At 37.3% G+C, this 17,760-nt stretch overlaps 1 protein-coding gene across 1 annotated transcript in view; it reads right to left on the reverse strand.

Moving 5' to 3' along the window:
- Positions 1-17,760, reverse strand: part of LOC150083126 (ankyrin repeat and fibronectin type-III domain-containing protein 1-like) — a 558,629-nt gene that overhangs the window by 345,654 nt on the left and 195,215 nt on the right. The window contains exons 9-10 of the mRNA XM_090378398.1: positions 6,954-7,058; positions 4,801-4,879 (exon numbers count right to left, since the gene is read on the reverse strand). Of these exons, the coding sequence (XP_090234524.1) occupies positions 4,801-4,879; positions 6,954-7,058 (184 nt within the window). The remainder of the gene's footprint in view (positions 1-4,800; positions 4,880-6,953; positions 7,059-17,760) is intronic.

Genomic DNA, 17,760 nt, shown 5'->3' on the forward strand with positions numbered 1-17,760 from the left:
AGAAATTCATCGCTGCTGGCACCCGACTGGGATCCGAGACCACCATCTCAGCGTGGCCAATGAAGCTCACACAGGGACATCTTCCTCTGTGACTACCCAACCCATTTCCCTCACTGCTATTTGGTGGACTCTCTACTCTATGGTATCTCGGGTTAGTAATCTCAATTTTATGGCAGAAGGCTGCGAGACAATTCTAGTTGATAAACAGGAGAACTTCTTGGCTTTTGCAACTGCAATATTTCTTAGGCGGAAGACTCTTCTGCATCTGGAAGCCTTGGATTTGTAATGTGGTATGGTATAGTGCCGAATTACCTCAAGTTCTGTAAAATCGTGGAGGCTTGAGTCTGCTATAACCACTGCAACTCCAGCTCCTTTATGCTGGTATTTCTGTTCTCGGCAGCTCCTTGTGCTGGCATTTCTATTTCTATTCTCGGCAGCTCCTTGTGCTGGCATTTCTATTTCTATTCTCGTCAGCTCCTGGCTTTCCAACAGACTGTGAACAGATGTAGCTCTTTCCAATGAAGTTTGGACTTTGTCTCAAATTTAATTATATATATATTTATTTATTTTTTATGGAATTTGATTATTTCCAATTTGTTCATATCAATCTTTTTTGGTCATGGCAGGTTTTTTCCTCTCCCTGCACAGGAGAGGAAGTATATAAGAATACTGCTAAATTATGTTTAACTGACAGCGGGGTTGCCATTGGTTGGCTGGAACCGCTTTAACTAATAAATGTCAATCAATCAATCAATAAATACCCTCCTTCATATATTCCCTGTGCTCTTTTCTAATAAAAACCTTTTTTTTTTTTTTTCACTTAGCTTCTGTCAGGAAGCTCAGGCGACCCTGGCAGAGGCTAGCCATAGAGTAATCCCTACCGACCTGGCCGCCTCACCGTTTGCTGTGGACGGTAAAGTTGGGTTCCAGCGGGGGTCCTCAGCCAAGTGCCAGAAAAACAGAACAACCACCACACTACCCGACACAAACTACACATTTCTGGCATCTACAGTCTGTAATCTTCACAAGGGTGCTAACGGTGCAGTGGTGGGAAACCACCGGTGGCACCTACTCTCAACACTATGTCCACTATATTCGTATAATAAGTTTTTTTTTTTTTTTTTAAGTTAGCTATGGCTACCAAACGAAGCTGTATTTTAACTGCAGAACTGATCTACTATGTCTGTGAATATTACACATGTCCGGAAGCAAATGAAGAATAACACTGTTGATAATACCAAGTTTTGCAGTGCATATGGAATGCCTGTCGGCGACCAAGACGATTTGTGCCCACCTCACTTCTACTGTGATATTTGCAGGTCAATATTCGAGGGGTTTCATGGCAGTCGCAAGAGTATGCCTTTCACCATACTCGAACATGGGAGAGCCCACAAACTGACATGACCAAAGCCTATTTCTTCAAGTGCCACACAATGAAAACCTGCAAATTTCCACTCCACCTTCCAAAGAAGGATCTTCAGAACAGAATAATTGGTATTGCACCTCAGAAGCCTGTTAAAATAAAGCGCCACATTTCTCTGATCAGCAAGAATTGAATGACTTAGTAAGGAACTCAGGTTTAACAAGTGCAATGGAGATTTGTTTACATCTATCATTTATATGGATCTCAGGTGCAAGACACGTCACTTATGCAAAATTACAGAATCCCTTTGCTATCGTTTTATTTTGTCATTACATAGAAATATATTAGTCAAGAGTAAAAGTTTGAAAACCGTCTTGCTTCACATGGGAATATACACCAATCTGGACCTGTTGCGCACCCTTTTCATATTAAATAACACTACGGAAATATAAAGCATTAGAGAAGATTATGTCTACCAGTATAAATGTGATGTCTGTGGGCACATCAAGATGCTGGGGATCCTTCTTGTTTGCAACGTGGTTTCATTGCTTTTTCTGCCTCTGGCACAGTAGGGCAGTTGATAAACACTACAGGAGGAGAAGGTGTTCTACCAGAACTGAGCCTGGAGCACATAATTTAGTAAACATTCCTTTGGTTCCATGAAACAGTATTGCTTCCACCATTCCATATCAAGCTGGCACTGGTCAAACGATTTGTAAAAGCATGCATTGAATTGGTGATACCAATTGAATTGGTTAAATGTCATAATAGAAAATCATTAAATTTATACACCTAATATTATGGAACAATGGCATAATCAAAGGGGAGGGAGAAATATCTATTTTACCCATTGCTACTAAAAAATATATATTAATAGTAACTTTAAAATTAATAGATTTCTTTAAAAATTTATTTAAAAACAAAAATGTAAATTTCGCAATTAAACTTGAACGTTTCTTACTAAAGTACAATGTGTTAGATGAAGAGATCCAACCAATGAGATATACTGTGATGCGTGCGAACGCTGCATTTTGATTCGCCATGAGCTGACTGGCGTTCTAGACTTCAGACTCACGGTTCTATGAACCGTGAGTCTGAAGTCTGATTCGGTTACTGTACAGTCGATGTGGTATTATCATATAGTCTTCTGGAGAACGAGCGTTCCGGTACTATTTTTTTTAACAATGCACCTACATTTTGTTTCTGGTGTACGAAGTAAAATGTGGCATATTTATTGGCCCACAAGTTAATATAATATTACAGCATACATTTCACTTTTCTTTAATTTCTGGACAAACTGTTGATGTTATGCAAAAACCAAGACCGTGTACTGGAGACAATGGAAACAGCCAGTTTTTTTTTTTTTTTTTTTTGCACGAGCCATCTCGATTTCTGTTCCGCTCCTCCAAAGACATAGGGAAATGTTTCTCTTGAACTGAGGATACTGATAGCATCATATGAAGTTGTGCCTTATCTTGTCATCTTATGTGAACTAGGGTGATCGTTATTTGTATATCATTTTATTTATATATCTTGCACTTTACTTTTATGTTACTTTTTCTAATTGCACATTAATCTATCCACAACCTTTATGTTATACTCCTGGCATAGTCTACAGTGGTGGACAATTCTATAATAATAATGATTATTTATTTATATTCGGAATCAGCATACTCGAAATCAAAAAAGAAACGATAAGAAACAAATAATCAGCACCTTTTTGAAATGTTATGTAGTGTAATTTATTCTTTATAATAATAAAGCAGACAATGTCATATATGTACACTGAGTTGGCTTTGCATTAGTAACACCCCCCCCCCCCATCCCTGTGTAGGAATAGACTGGACTGTGACGCTGGTGAAGGCTCAGAGTCAAGAACGGCTGATATAAGATTGCAATTCGCGCGTGTGGCGATCAGTTTTTGAGTGTTTGCGAGGAAGAATCAGTCAGCGTTGATTTTCCGACCTTGAACGTGGAATGATTGTAGGAGAAAGACGCGTAGGTGCTCGTATCTCGACAACAGCCAACATGGTTAAGTGCTTCTGTGGTGTCACCAGTCCACCGTGACTGGCTCAACAGCTATCGAACAACTAGCTAAAGGTCACAAGTGGGACAGCCACGTGTGGTCGACCCCGTGGTGAGTGTCCATACAAGGTACCATTTATTAATGACTTCCCTGTTAGCTCCTTTTTAAAAATTTCATCAGGTACTGATGCTGAAGAGTGGTGTCAAATTTTGTTTCATGAAATGAAGTCACACAAAATGCTTTTCCACTTGTGTAGCCGTATTTGATTTATATCGCCATTCATCCGTTAAAGGGATGAAGTGAGTAATACAGACCACCTGTAAGTTTGGCTTCTATGACAGGGAAAAATAATGAAATCATCAGTTCAAGAATACAAGATAATCTCAATATGAATAAAGTCAAAAGGCAATCCTAGCCGGGATTTCTTAAGGAGCGGAGTGTTGATCATGTCTGACGACTCTAATAAGAGTGGTCAGACATGATCAACAGCTCCTCAGCTACTCTGAAGTTTCATAAAGGAATTTGATGTAAAGAATATTTCGACATCATATACTTGCTGATGGAATCCTTCCTCTTTACACAAGAGGGGGCAAATTCAAATTGAGGAAGGACGGTTGCAGGTTTGATGTGTTGTGGAAATTTACCTTCAGCAAAAGTGAGTAGTTGATTATTGGAACAAACTCCCATCTGGTGTCGTAGAGGTGGGAAGGGTTCAGAAATAACATGCTTTTGAAAATCTCGACACTAATTAGCTATCTTATATTTAAATCTGCGTCTGTTGGCTAGCTTAAAGGTTAGAACTTCATTACATATAACTGATCTGTTACATTTCTACAACAGCTTTTTTAGTATGATATTTAATGTAATGATGATGATGTACTGGGCAGTATCAAAGTTCGCGGGTTCGAATCCCGCTTCGGGCTTGGATAAACGTACTGCAAAGACCTTGGGAAGTGCATTATGGCCACAGAAGCCGATGCGCCAATAACTACCAAAAAAAAAAAAAAAAAAAGTATCAAAGTGGCAACTTATTTTATATCTGATCTAAGTGTTTTATGATCTAAGTGTTTTAAAATCCTTATGAGAAGGCAAATTTCTTGCGGGAAGTATTCAGTATTCAGCTTTGGTATTCAGATATACCCAGCTGGTATATCTGAATACCAAACTTTATGTCGCTACCCAGTTGATAAAGCTATTACTTTAAAATTTCATCACACAAATCGGTTATCTGAACTCACGTGATAAGCAATTTCGATGTCTCTAAACTCTTAAAGAAGTAATCAAGACAGATTGGGGAATATGCCAGGAGAGACGGTAACCAAGTAGATTTTATGTAACAATGCACTTAATTATTTCCTAATTTTGAACTGTTTCATTTCATTTAATTGGCCAGTTAAGAAGAAAACCTCACCTGTTGATATCAACTTCGGTCGTTTCCAAAATACTCCGAGCACGATCCTCATGTTGATGTTCCACTGCAGCGAAGACAGCTGAAATTATAAAATTACCCATTTAGCTCTAGATGTGTGGTATTTACTTACACACGATTACAAATACCAGATCTGATTGTAATATTTCAGCTAGGTTAGATTAAGTTACACATTTCGGGTTGGTTACATATTCTACGACCAACTTGATTACACAAAGCGATCACAAAAATTGAACTCAATTTCTCCACAAAATAAAATGTGTACTGCCGTATTATTGAAGCAAAGCTGGGCATTTGATAATGAATATATTTATGTCACGTTTTTAACTCATAAACATTAGACAAAACTTAGGTTCCAGACCACAACACATAGGAAATGGCTAATAAAATTTGGCCGCAATTAGCGTGCTACATTTTCACTCACACTGCACTCATCGGAGGAATAAATGGCATTGTAAAGTTAAACTATAAAATCCTCGTGAAGTCATTTTAAAAGTAAGCTACTATGATGCCTTCCACTATGGAAGCTGCAAGCTGTATTTTAAAAACATTTTAAGCAGTGTGTTTCTTTCAGAGTCGATCGTTTTTTTACGTTACAGTTTGTATCATGAAATTTGTTTTGTGAATGTGTTTCTTAGACTTAAAGTCACTGGGTTTGATGAATTTCTTCCCGATGGTGTACTCTCCTCGATACGATCGTTCCACATTAAAAGCTAAACACAGAATACTAAAGAGTCTCCTGACAGTCTGAATTGACATCCGGCCTTTTCACACGGAACTTGTTACACGAAGAGGCAAATATATGTAAACTCTGACGATGAGTAGCATGGGTATTTTGCAATGATCTTTGCAATTGAAGCAGAAGACAATGAAGAGGTCAGCTTGATATAAATTTTAGTAATACAAAGATCACTATATTAATTGTCATTGAGTTGTACAAAAATGCGGCACATAAGTGTATCAAACCGTCAGTAATGTTGAGATCGTCGTGAAATTATGGGATGAACCCCTTGGACAGGAGAAGTGTTTCCCCAATCCATAGGAAGGGGGATCTAGGAAAGGGATGAGAAACTGAAGATTGGTGAGCAGGGACGTAACAAAACTTGAGTAAGGCGAATGTGGTCCTCGCCATTGACGCCAATGGGACGAAATGGAGTACAAAACGCCTATTTATTAAATTTTTGAATATTTTCTTAAATTCTGACAAGACAGTGATGAAGTACCCATTAAACTGTGGATTCAAAACGTATATATATATATATATATATATATATATATATATATATATATATATATATATATATATATACACACACTATCATTGAATTATATTAAATAAAGTTAAATTATAATGAAATGAATAAATAAATAAATAATTAAGCATTCATTAGAGGCAGCGACATGCAATTACTCCATATGAAGCTGAAATACATCCAATATTTTAAATTAAATAAAATAAAACATAAGCCAGTAGTATGGCAAAAACTGGAGAGCGAAAATTAACATAAAAATAACCTAAAAATTAACATAAAAATAACCCAAATAAACAATCGATTGTTTATTTGGGTTATTTTTATGTTAATTTTCGCTCTACAGTTTTTGCCATACTACTGGCTTATGTTTTATTTTATTTAATTTAAAATATTGGAGATATATATATATATATATATATCAGTATCCTTACCTTAATATTATGCAATATAAAGCTTCCCAAAGATACAAATAACAGGATAATGGGAAATTTGAACCACTCAAAATGTGAACTTTATACGAATTTCTATTCTTCGGTTACGAAGAATAGAAACTTGTCTAAAAGTGCCTCTGATAAAACAATCCAATTTTCAAGTAAAATTAGTTTCACAGCCACAACGTGGCTGCGATGAAAAAATTCCTCACGTCATCGACGGGACTCGAACTCAGGTATTTTCCACTCAGGTGTGGGGGAGGACGGCAATCCTACCAACTGCGCTACACCCAGGAAGCTGTGTGTGTGTGTGTGTGTGTGTGTGTGTGTGTGTGTGTGTGTGTGTGTGTGTGTGTGTGTGTGTGTGTGTGTGTGTGTGTGTGTGTGTGTGTGTGTGTGTGTGTGTGTGTGTGTGTGTGAAAATAAGTAAAACAAAAGTAAATCGATTTACCTTGCAGATCGATGCTGAATTTGCTTATTTTCTCTTGTTTCTTCCGTTCAGCCTTGTTCAGAAGAAGGCTGTCCACCAAGGGCTCCACAATTCCTTCACTTGGGACTGCAATGAACACCAAAATGATCAATCGGATTCAACAAATACTTGAAGGGGAAAATATCACATTTATAGAACAAATTAATTTAGAAGAGTACAATCATATATTAGTAACGCGTGTCATTAAATCATGAACCATTATAAAGAACTAAGTACGATGGTTGTGTGAGCTACTATGCACAGTGAGGTAGATACAAGATAGTCTACTACTGTCAATATGAAACGTCTAGAACTCCCCATACGAATGGAGAGAGAGAAAGAGAGAGAGAGAGAGACAATCAAATAAATTATGTATGTTATATAAGTTTTTGTCCATAACTACTAGTCAGGACAAAAACTTATATAACTACTAGGATTTTTAGGCATGTTTAGTTGTCCATTCCATACTGTTTGAATGCTTGTTCTCTGCAATGGAGAAGCAGAATTGAATCTAGGAGTATTTTTAGCTTGTTTTCGAATACGTCTCGCTTGTATTTGAGATTTTCAGTAGTGGTCTAAAATAGATCTAAGCTCTTTTTTGTAGCCCTCTTGTTCCATGCATTCCTCTTCCACTGAGACTTTGATCTTAATGGAAATTGGGTTGAGGAGTTTGTGGAATTGTCTTCACCACTTCTTGAATGAGGGGTTTCTGTAACACAGAAGAATGTAGGTGTAACACAGAAGAGTGCAGTCCTTCAATACAGACCAGTTCAGTTCTTCATGATCGAAAATATCACCAATCAAGTCTTGTCGTCATACTGTTCGTGCAGAAAATCTTCTGCACGAGCAGTTTTTCCTCTTATAGAATTGCAATTGCTGTGTAATCTTGGGTAGGAAGAGGTAACCAGGAACCACACAAGTCTTGGTCCTTTCTCCTTGAATATTCCTAAAAAGTGACTGTACGGCAGACATGCGTGCAACTGGAATACAAAGAGACAAACACAATTACGCTATTATTATTCTGGTGGATTTCAGGGTTTATCGTGACGACGTGTAACTTGTTCACCAGCCAAAGTAACGTCTGCTCTATCAACAGGTTTTTTAAAAAATGCAGTGTCATTGCATACAGTTCTCCTCGGTTTATTTCGTCAGATTATTTTGATTAGAATCATCTTTACCGAGTTATTTTGAGCGTGACCGACCGTCTTTTTTCTATTTTGTAAGTAATCAGTGAAATACCAACCATACAGGCGACCAAGTGACAAAGTTCGATGGAGCCCAGAATAAATATACGATTGTTTGGCGTTCCTACACCACTACTACTACTAAGCCATATCCTATCTACTTGGTGTCAGCTGTTTGGTTTATCCTACGTATACGAGATAATTATACAATGTTCTGTGATGACTTTTGGTGTAAACAAAATCCTCTAGTTCGGCTATAGATTAAAAAAAAGTAAAAAAGGAAATCCTCTTCCTTCTAAGAATCAGATGTTCCTGGAAATATATACTAATTTACTTTGTAGATATTTGTGCATCGGTATTAGATCCTCCAGGCATGAGAGAGAGAATTGCATAACATCACAGGTAATTCCGTTTCAGGCTCTCAAACGTTATTTACATCTTTCCCAAATGTGCCCAGTCATCCATCTTAACAAATGACATTCCAGTAGCTGCCTGTCCAAAGCCTTCATTACGATAAAGTGATATTTGAGAAATTCTCTACCGTTAACTCTAACATCTAATTTACAGCAAGATTAGATTAGGTTTCTTTCACGCCTATTCTTCAGTTTGTATTACAAAAGAGCAAAGAACAGCAAAAAAAGTAAGAAGTGCACTGAAATTAAAAATATGACGTAATTCTAAATGCGGAACAAAAGATAGTATACTGCCAAAGTCATTAATGAGCGAATTTACAGAAGCGAGTTGCCTTCTGCAGCATAAAATCCTTGTGGGGAAAAACAGCAACTTTATCTTAGAAATTTAAAATTAAAATTAACAACTACACAATTACAGTTTGTTTACCAATAGTAAACAAACTGTAATTGTGTAGTTGTTAATTTTGTGTGAGAAAAATTTCTGAGTTTTGTAATTTTACTATGCTGTGCGAATCGCAAACCGACATTTTCACTAAGGAAATTAGTTATGAATTTTTCTAAAACACAAATTGAGGATATGCATTCTGCGGCCACTTAATAATAAATATCACCAAACTAATTACGATGCGACACAGAGATCTTAAGAGGGCACTCTTTTCATGTCCATTTCTTCCAATTATAAATGAAATGAAGGTTTTAAAAGAAATGCAAGTGTTTGGTACTATTTTTTTCTCTTTAGGTGTGAACATAAGAATTTAAATACCTTCAATATCTCGTAGGCACAAATCTCTCGAAATTTTCTTTCCTGTTATTCTCCATATAGAATTCAGCGATTTCGAAATAACTAAATTCAAATTCTCTTTACTGCTGTTTCGAAAAAATCATGCCAGTGACTGACTACCTTCACACGCTCATTTTCAGAACATAAAAGTTTATAAACACTTATACAAGATTTTTTGATTATAAAAGGTTTTCATATCTGTTCGCTATTATCACCAGTTGATATTAGCAATTATTACAATTTTCATTACTTTAAATGTCCTGTATAAATTGCTATTTATTCAGTAAATAAATTAATTGGCTCGGTAAAATAAGTTTATGTATGTTGTATTATCTTCTGTATTTCCCTCCTAATATAAGAATGAACGTTTGTAACCTTATCAACATTTTCCAGTAGGAATTTCACATAAGACTTGATATAACCTATTAAATTTATTCCTTTAAATGTGTACAAAACATAAATGAAGCACATGTTCATTAGGCAATGGTTTCTTCAAAGCCTTCAAAAATCGCTCTGCAACGTCTATCTTCGCATAGGTGGTAGATGACTTTCATCAACCGGTGAAATACCACCACTTTGCTTATTGGTTTAGTGAGGGTGACGATGTTCCAGGTGGTAATTAGAAGCATCCATGAAATTGTTTCCAAGAGTGAGAGTAAGGCTGCTTGGATATGGTGGGAGGTTTCTTACTTGCATGTATTAGTTTTTAAGGAGAAATACTATTACAAAAAATAAATAATCAAGAGAGAAGAGGCAGGTGAAAGGCGACATGTTACAGAAATCATATGAACATCTTCCGTGTCATTCAACAAGCACTCAAGCTGATTTTTGGTGCAAACATATATCATAGTGAAGTTTGACTCTTCATTAGATGTTTTGGACCACTTTCCTCAACATCACGGTTACAATGCTCATTCTGTTAACATTTCCTAAAGGAATTCGTTCAAATCTAATTTAATGCTTAAATAACTTAACCAGATCATGAATTTTTAAAGCAAGGTGAGAAAATTAGCAGCGAATTTATGTAAAAGACAGAGTTATGAAGATAATTTAAACTGAGCCCGGTTTATGAACCTCTAATCTGTTCGAATAAAGAATACAATACGCTTATTTAATTTCAGGTGTTCTTAAAACCTTGCTAGACCTACTAGCAAACCCAACCTAGAAATTTGTTTACATGTAACTAATAAAAATTTTGGGGCAGAAAGCTTCAAACTATGACACTGTTAGTCGAATATCCACTACCAATTCCTTAAATGCCGATCTCCAGGTAATTCTCCAGTGGGGCAAAGACAACTTAGTTGATTTCAATCCTTCTAAAACTCAGTCTTGTCTTATATCTCGCAAAAAGGATTCTTCTGCTCCTATTCTTATCTTCGATGACACTCCGATTTCTAGGCAAGATGATATATCTCTATTGAGGATTACCCTGACTTCTAATCTCTCTTGGCACAAGCACATTACAAATACTGCTTCCTCTGCACCTAAAAAACTGGGTTTTTTTTCTTTCGTTTTCGGAGTTACTTTTCTTCCAAACAGCTGTTCACTCTGTACAAATCGCGAATCCGCCCTACCATGGAATATTGTTCCCAAATCTGGGTTGGTGCCTCCAAAACCTTTCTCAGGCTTCTACATTCCATTCAAAAGAGGACAGTTAGGTTAATTAATAGCTCATCTCTAACAGAGTCTCTGCACTCTCTGTTTCATGGATGTTCTGTTTCTGCTTTTCTACAGATACTTCCATGGGCACTGTTCTTCTGAACTGGATTCTATAACTCCCGCTCTCTCTTCCACAGCAGTCCGAACACGTGCCGCGACCAGACAACATCCTTTTACTGTCCAACTTCAAACTCACAGAACGCAACTTTTCTTCTTCCTTATTTATTCATTCAACTTCCGTTTTCTGAAACAACCTTCCTTCATACGTATTTCCTGAAAATTAGAATCTACAGAAGTTCAAGTCTAATTTAAACAAGTATCTTCTTTCATCTTCTCAACCCATGCACGGTACTAAGCACTATAGATTGTAATACCTCTTGTGTTTGGGATTTTCATAAAAAAAATAAATAAATAAAAAGTTTTCTTTGAAGCTTGAAGATGACGAAACAAATACCAAAAAGAATGGAAGATATTTATTTAAATCTTGATAAGGATAAAGCACAACAACTGGATCGAACACCAGATGCAGAAGCTGTACCAGAAATTTTGGTAGAAGAATTTTTTTTTTTTTTTTTTGGACTGTACTTTATTTATTTATTGTACTAGGCAGTCCCGGCCAGCTTTCGTAGCATCCCCTGCACTAATCACAGTACTGTTCAGATATTTAGACTTACAGCAATAATTCCCGCTCCATTACAAGATATTGAAGTTCTGCGCTTCATGTTCCAGCACCATTATAAGACATTAAAGTGCTGCATTTCGTATATGATGAATTTGGAGTCCCTGCTACGGAAAGTAGCTAGTAAGAAATTGCATACAATTTCCAGTATGAGAAAATGTCCAGTAATGTCCAGTATGAGAAAAAAGTCTTTTTAATAAATTAAATCTAACCTGGAAAGCTGAATTCCACACCATGGAAGTATTCTACAAAGTAAATTGCAGTCAGAGCAGGGAAGTATTCTCATCATTAAATTGTAGTCAGAAGATGAACACAGATCCGTTGCAAATGTGTCAGCTTAATAAGCGTTGAAATATGCTTAGTTAGAGGTTGACGTTTCCAATGGACTCGTCGAGTACCTCGAGTTAAAAGACCAATCAATGATGAAACGATAGAAGACATAGCAGATGCTATAAAATCAATGAAAAATGGTAAGGCAGCAGGACTCGATAAAGTCACTGTTGAAATGTTGAAACCTGGAGACCAGCCGGAATGTAAAGCTCTAGCCAAACTACTTGAAAAATTCCTTTTACTTAAAAAAATACCTGCAGCATAGAAAAATGCAGAAGCCATTCTACTGACAGAAATTGTGACAAGGCAGATTTAAAAAACTAACGACCAATAAGCCTATTGTCAGTTGTTTCCCAAAGGTACTTTCAAGAAGAATAGGCACAATAGTTGATGCGGCACAACCCAAAGAACAAGCAGATTTCAGAAGCGGCTTTAGTACAATGGATCACGTCCAAACAGTACAGCAAGTTTGCACTGTTCGGATGTGAAGCAAAATTAATACAACCTTCCATTATGTATAGCCTTCATCAACTATGAAAAAGCATTCGACTCAGTCACAAAACCTGCAATAATCAACGCTCTAAACAACCAAGGTGTGGAAGGAGCATACATCAATATTCTCCAATCAATATATGAAAAGGGTGATTGCATCAATAAGGGTCAACGATGATAAAGTTCAGATAACATAGAAAAAGGCATCCGACAAGGAGACACAATCTCCCCAAAACTATTTTCTGCATGTTCAGAAGGAAATTTTTGCAAACTAAATTGGGATAATAAAGACTGAAGATAAATGGAAATTAGTATTAGCATTGGCCATATGATGGTGCAAGCATAGGAAGCCTATGGCTTCCTTACACCATGTGGCCAATGCTATGCTGCACCAGCCAAAAAAAAAAAAAAAAAAAAAAAAAAAGAAGAAAATAATAATAGGAAGAAAATTTTAAAAATAAAATAATTAATAAAAGAAAAAGAAATACAATCTATGCGTTTCCCATATCCCATCGGTAACCCCAGCTGACCTTTCAATTTCCCCGAACCACCCATGTAGGTGCTCATTCCAGTACTTTATAGCTCGCCGGCTAAAATAAAACTTCCTGCTATCCAGTCTATACGTTTCCTCCCGAATTTACATTTATGACCCCTAGTTCTAGAATCATTTATAACCGTGAAAATTTCGTTCTCATTCATTTTACTTATGCGTCTTAAACACCTCAAGTGAAGTCTCATCTAAGGTGCCTAGCTTCCAAGTTCTACAATCCACATATTCGAAGTCTTTCCTCATATGGCGATCTCACCAGGCGAGTTACCCGTCTTTGGCCCTTTCAAGAAGCTTAATGTCTTTCTTTAGGTGCAGTCTCCATAACTGAACACAGCATTCCAAGTGAAGTCTAACATTAGCCTTTTATAATGGGATTATGACGTCCTTATCCCTACTTGCAAACGTTCGATAAATCATCGATAGGACACCATGGGCCTTCCTTACAACCTGTCTACAATGCTCGGAGAACTTCATGTCTGACCGTATCGTAACACCCAAGTCCCTTTCCTCCACTACTGACTTTATTTAACTCCACCAAATGTATGTTATTTTTGGGTTGCTGTTCCCCAGGTGTAATACTGGATTAAAGAATAGCTGCCATTTTTCTGACCATCTCTGAAGTTTATCTAGGTCACTCTGAAGAAGCTCTGCTTGGCGGTGATCATTATCTACTCTACCAATCTGCAAATTTAGACGTCACACCCTCTATCCCTTCATCGATGTCATTTATGAAAATAAAAAACAACAGTGGTCCTAATACTGATCATTGGGGAATCCCACTTCTTACATCAATCCAATCTGAGGAATAACCATTTATCACAAAACTCTGCCTCTTGCCCTGAAGCCATCTTGCTATCCATCTAAGGATTTCCCCTGCGATTCCAACCTGTTCCAGCTTATAAAGTAACGCTCATGTGGGACTGAATTAAATGCTTTGCTGAAATCCAAATAAACAATGCCTAAATTATTCCCTAAATCCAGCTCATGAGTGATCCTGTCAAAATAGCTAATCAGATTACTTAAACATGATTTTCCCTTTACAAAACCATGCCGAGTATCCCTCAAAATTCCATTTCTATCTAAATGAACCTGAATTCCATCCTTGATCATTGCCTCCATGATTTTCCCTACTATTGAAATTAGACTGACCGGCCGGTAATTTCCCACTTCACTCTTAGAATAGCCCTTATGTATTGGAGATACATACATTGGAACTTTTCCAATCCAATGGAATCACTCCTGAGTCCAGTGGTGCTCTCATAATTAGCCTCAGTGGTTTAATGCACTCACTTTCCGCCTCCCATAAGATTATAGGGTATATGCCACCGACCCCAGGAGCCTTAACTGGCCCGTAGGCTCAAAGTTTTTTTATTAAATAATCATGTGAAATTTCAATATCAATTACATATTTTTCAACTTCACTCCCATAATTTCTCTTTGACATAAAGGGTCTTTCTTCTGTAAATATAAATGCAAAGTAACTGTTGAGTTCATCTGCAACATAAGCTGGTGTATCTAATACTTTCCCACGTCCATTACATAACGGTCCGATGTGGTTTGTCCTTCTCTTCATATTTATATATATGAAGAATTCCTTATCCCCACTCTTTGCTATATTTGCCAGCGATTTCTCAAAATCTGCCTTTGCCAGTCTAACCTTTTCTGTAGCAGTATTACAAATCTCTTTGTAGCTTTTATAGGCTTCAGTACTGATTATTGCTCTAACTTTTCCGTGCCGTCTTTTTCTGCTCTGCTTTTCTGCTTCTGGGCCAAGCTGATAGAAATTTCCCTCCAAAAGCCTTCCAGAGTCCTTCAAGTCTTGAGTTAATCCATAAAGCTTTCAGTAAAAAATCCTATCGTGTCTGGGCAGAATTGCAGACAGATAGACATTGTGACTTGGTGACTTCATTAATTATTGTTCCCGTATAACAATTGTGGCAAGTTACGAACGGTAAGATCTACGAATACTAAGTATTAGCTTTAAAAATCGTTATCTAAATTCAAATACAGTGGCGGGCAAAAAAAACTGCATCACTTGTGAATTTTTGCAAATAATGTGTTTTGCGCCGCATTGTGGGTTGCAGAAATGTTCGAAATGCATTTGTTAGAAGGGATATATATCTCTGTGAATGAAATCCAGTAAAAAGACTCCACCTGATATACCTCCTTGCCATAAATATCTTCCCAAAGGGTAAAATGCGCAATTAATGGAAATATGAGAAATCATGCAAATGCAGTTTTGGATGTCTGTGTGGACATAAAGAGTTTCAGGCACTGCTCCAAGATACCAATGTAGGTTTCTGCATTCACCGTTCCGTTAATAAACTTAATTCGCCCCACTCTTTGCTTGTTATGCATCCCCAGACCATCTGACTGGCGGGGAACTTTGCAGTCAGGATGATATGCCTCCGATTTTCGTCTTCTGACATATCGCTTCCCATCAGAGCCATGCAGGTTGAATTTCGATTCGTTAGAAAAGATGACGGTATCATTGCTCTTTTGTCCATGAAACATGCATTTGAACCCAAGCAAATCGCTTCTTCCTCATTTGTTGGGTCAACAAAGGCTTCTTCTTGGGCCGATAGGCATGCAGACTACATTCCGAAAGCCGTCTTTGGATAGTTCGTGCACTTGTTTCAACACCAGAGGCCATCTCAAAGTCCAGTTTTAGATCAGGACCACTAGCATGGCGATTACGAAGGCATAGCCGTTTCAAATATTGATCCTGGGAAGGCGTAGTCACTCTCTTACGCCCTGATCCAGGTCTTCTCTTCACATCACCGGTTTCACATTTTTTTCAGCACCCGGGAAACTGTTGACTGGTGGCAGCCTATTTTATCAGCGATAACACGCGTAGGCGTGCTATCGCTTACACCTTCGCAAAACAGGATACTAATGAGCGTGTATACCCTTCCAAGGCCGTATTTCTAAAAACGGCTGATGCAATACCTTGCAATTACTGGCTCATTCAATAGAAGCGTTATCTGACGCAAAACCTTTGCTTAGCGACAAACAAAATGACTGCAATTTTTTTTGTCCGCCACTGAAAGTACTTTTGAACCACAGTAGTTTGCACTTGGTTATTCTGTACTGGGGCCCGAATCGGCATCACTTGGTAAGTTCCTAGTGTCTTTAAAAGCTGACGAGCTCACAGTTACATTATTCTCGAGGGAAAGCGCCAATTTTTTCAGCAACTCAATTTGTTCTAGCAATTCGCCAAATTTTAACTTAAGATCGGTACACTCCGTACAACGGTGAGAAAGAAAAGCATAGCCAGGTGAGCTATGATTATCCACTAAGTCGACTTTGAAATACATTTACATGCCACAGGTTCTGTAAAGTATAAAATTATGACTCACCCGGAAATCGCCATTGGCTATTTCCGTATGAGCCATGATACCCTCTGACTAAGTGTTCAAGACGGGTCTTATAACAACCATTGTAAATTTTACTAAATATTAATTAACTTTCAAAAAATTATATTTACTATATTATAAAAATCAAACTATTATAGGAAAAAAACTTAAATCAAACTATATACTTTACAATATACTAAATAAATTATTTAAAAGCAATATTCAAACCTCTTTAATCCTACTCTACTCCACTAATCCCCTCTAATCTAAAATTCTCTGTAATCACTATGAAGAGCACCGTGAATCGCTTACGATTTGCAGATGATACCACTCTCTTTGCCACTGATTAAGAAAAATTCTAGCAAAACATGGAATGACTCCAGCACGAAAGTAAGAAGTTTGGGGTTTGAAGATCAGGAAAACATAGGTTATGTTCAACAAATTTACCAGACCAAAGAAAATCATCGTTGATGAACCAAACTAGAAGAACTGAAAAGGTATACCTTGGACAGGAACTTTCAATAGGTGGAAACATCATGATGGAAATTGAACGTCGCATAAAATTGGAATGGCAAGGTTAGTCTTCAAGACAAACTTGCCACTCTGTCACAATCGTATCAATGTATAGATCAATATATCCTCCCTATCTTAACATGTGGTATGAAACATGGAGATTGAATGCCAAAGCTTCACAAAGGCTGTGGGCCACACAAAGGAGTATGGAGCGCAAAGTTTAAACGTAACCAAAAGAGACCGAAAAACACGTGCATGGATTCGCCAACAAAGGTCTGTAACATCAATTGAAAGAACAAAATGTTTGAAATGGAAATGGGCAGGTCACATATCAAGAAGAGTTGACCAAACGAAATGGATACCGTTTGATTCTAAATGCCCAAGGAAAAAACCAAAGATGAGGTGGATCGATGAAATTGGGAAATTTGCTGGCGCACGATGGCAACAGAATGCACAAGACCGCAGTTGCTGGAAGGAAAAGTGTTGAGGAGGCCTTCATCCTGAAGTGGATGAAGCCTCCTCAACACATTTTTCGACAATGGCTGAAGATGACGATGATGGTATTATATATACACCTAGATCATAAACTATAAAGAGATATATAAACAAGTACTTTTATACGGAAAATGAAGGCTGTCTGTCTATTTTTTATCTACTCGGAATCTCTCAGGTACCGCTACAAACAAACTTGGCATGGCTTCTTTAACCAACCAACCTTTCATCGAAATTATATTGAATTATGTTAAAAACATTCTACCAAGACGTAATTATTCTTAACTCCAAAATAAATTAGAAATTACCCAACCCATTCATCAACGTAGGATTTAATTTC

Source organism: Mastigoproctus giganteus, chromosome 7 (genome assembly GCF_048544385.1).
Source record: "Mastigoproctus giganteus isolate SK-2022 chromosome 7, ASM4854438v1, whole genome shotgun sequence".
Taxonomy (NCBI): domain Eukaryota; kingdom Metazoa; phylum Arthropoda; class Arachnida; order Uropygi; family Thelyphonidae; genus Mastigoproctus; species Mastigoproctus giganteus.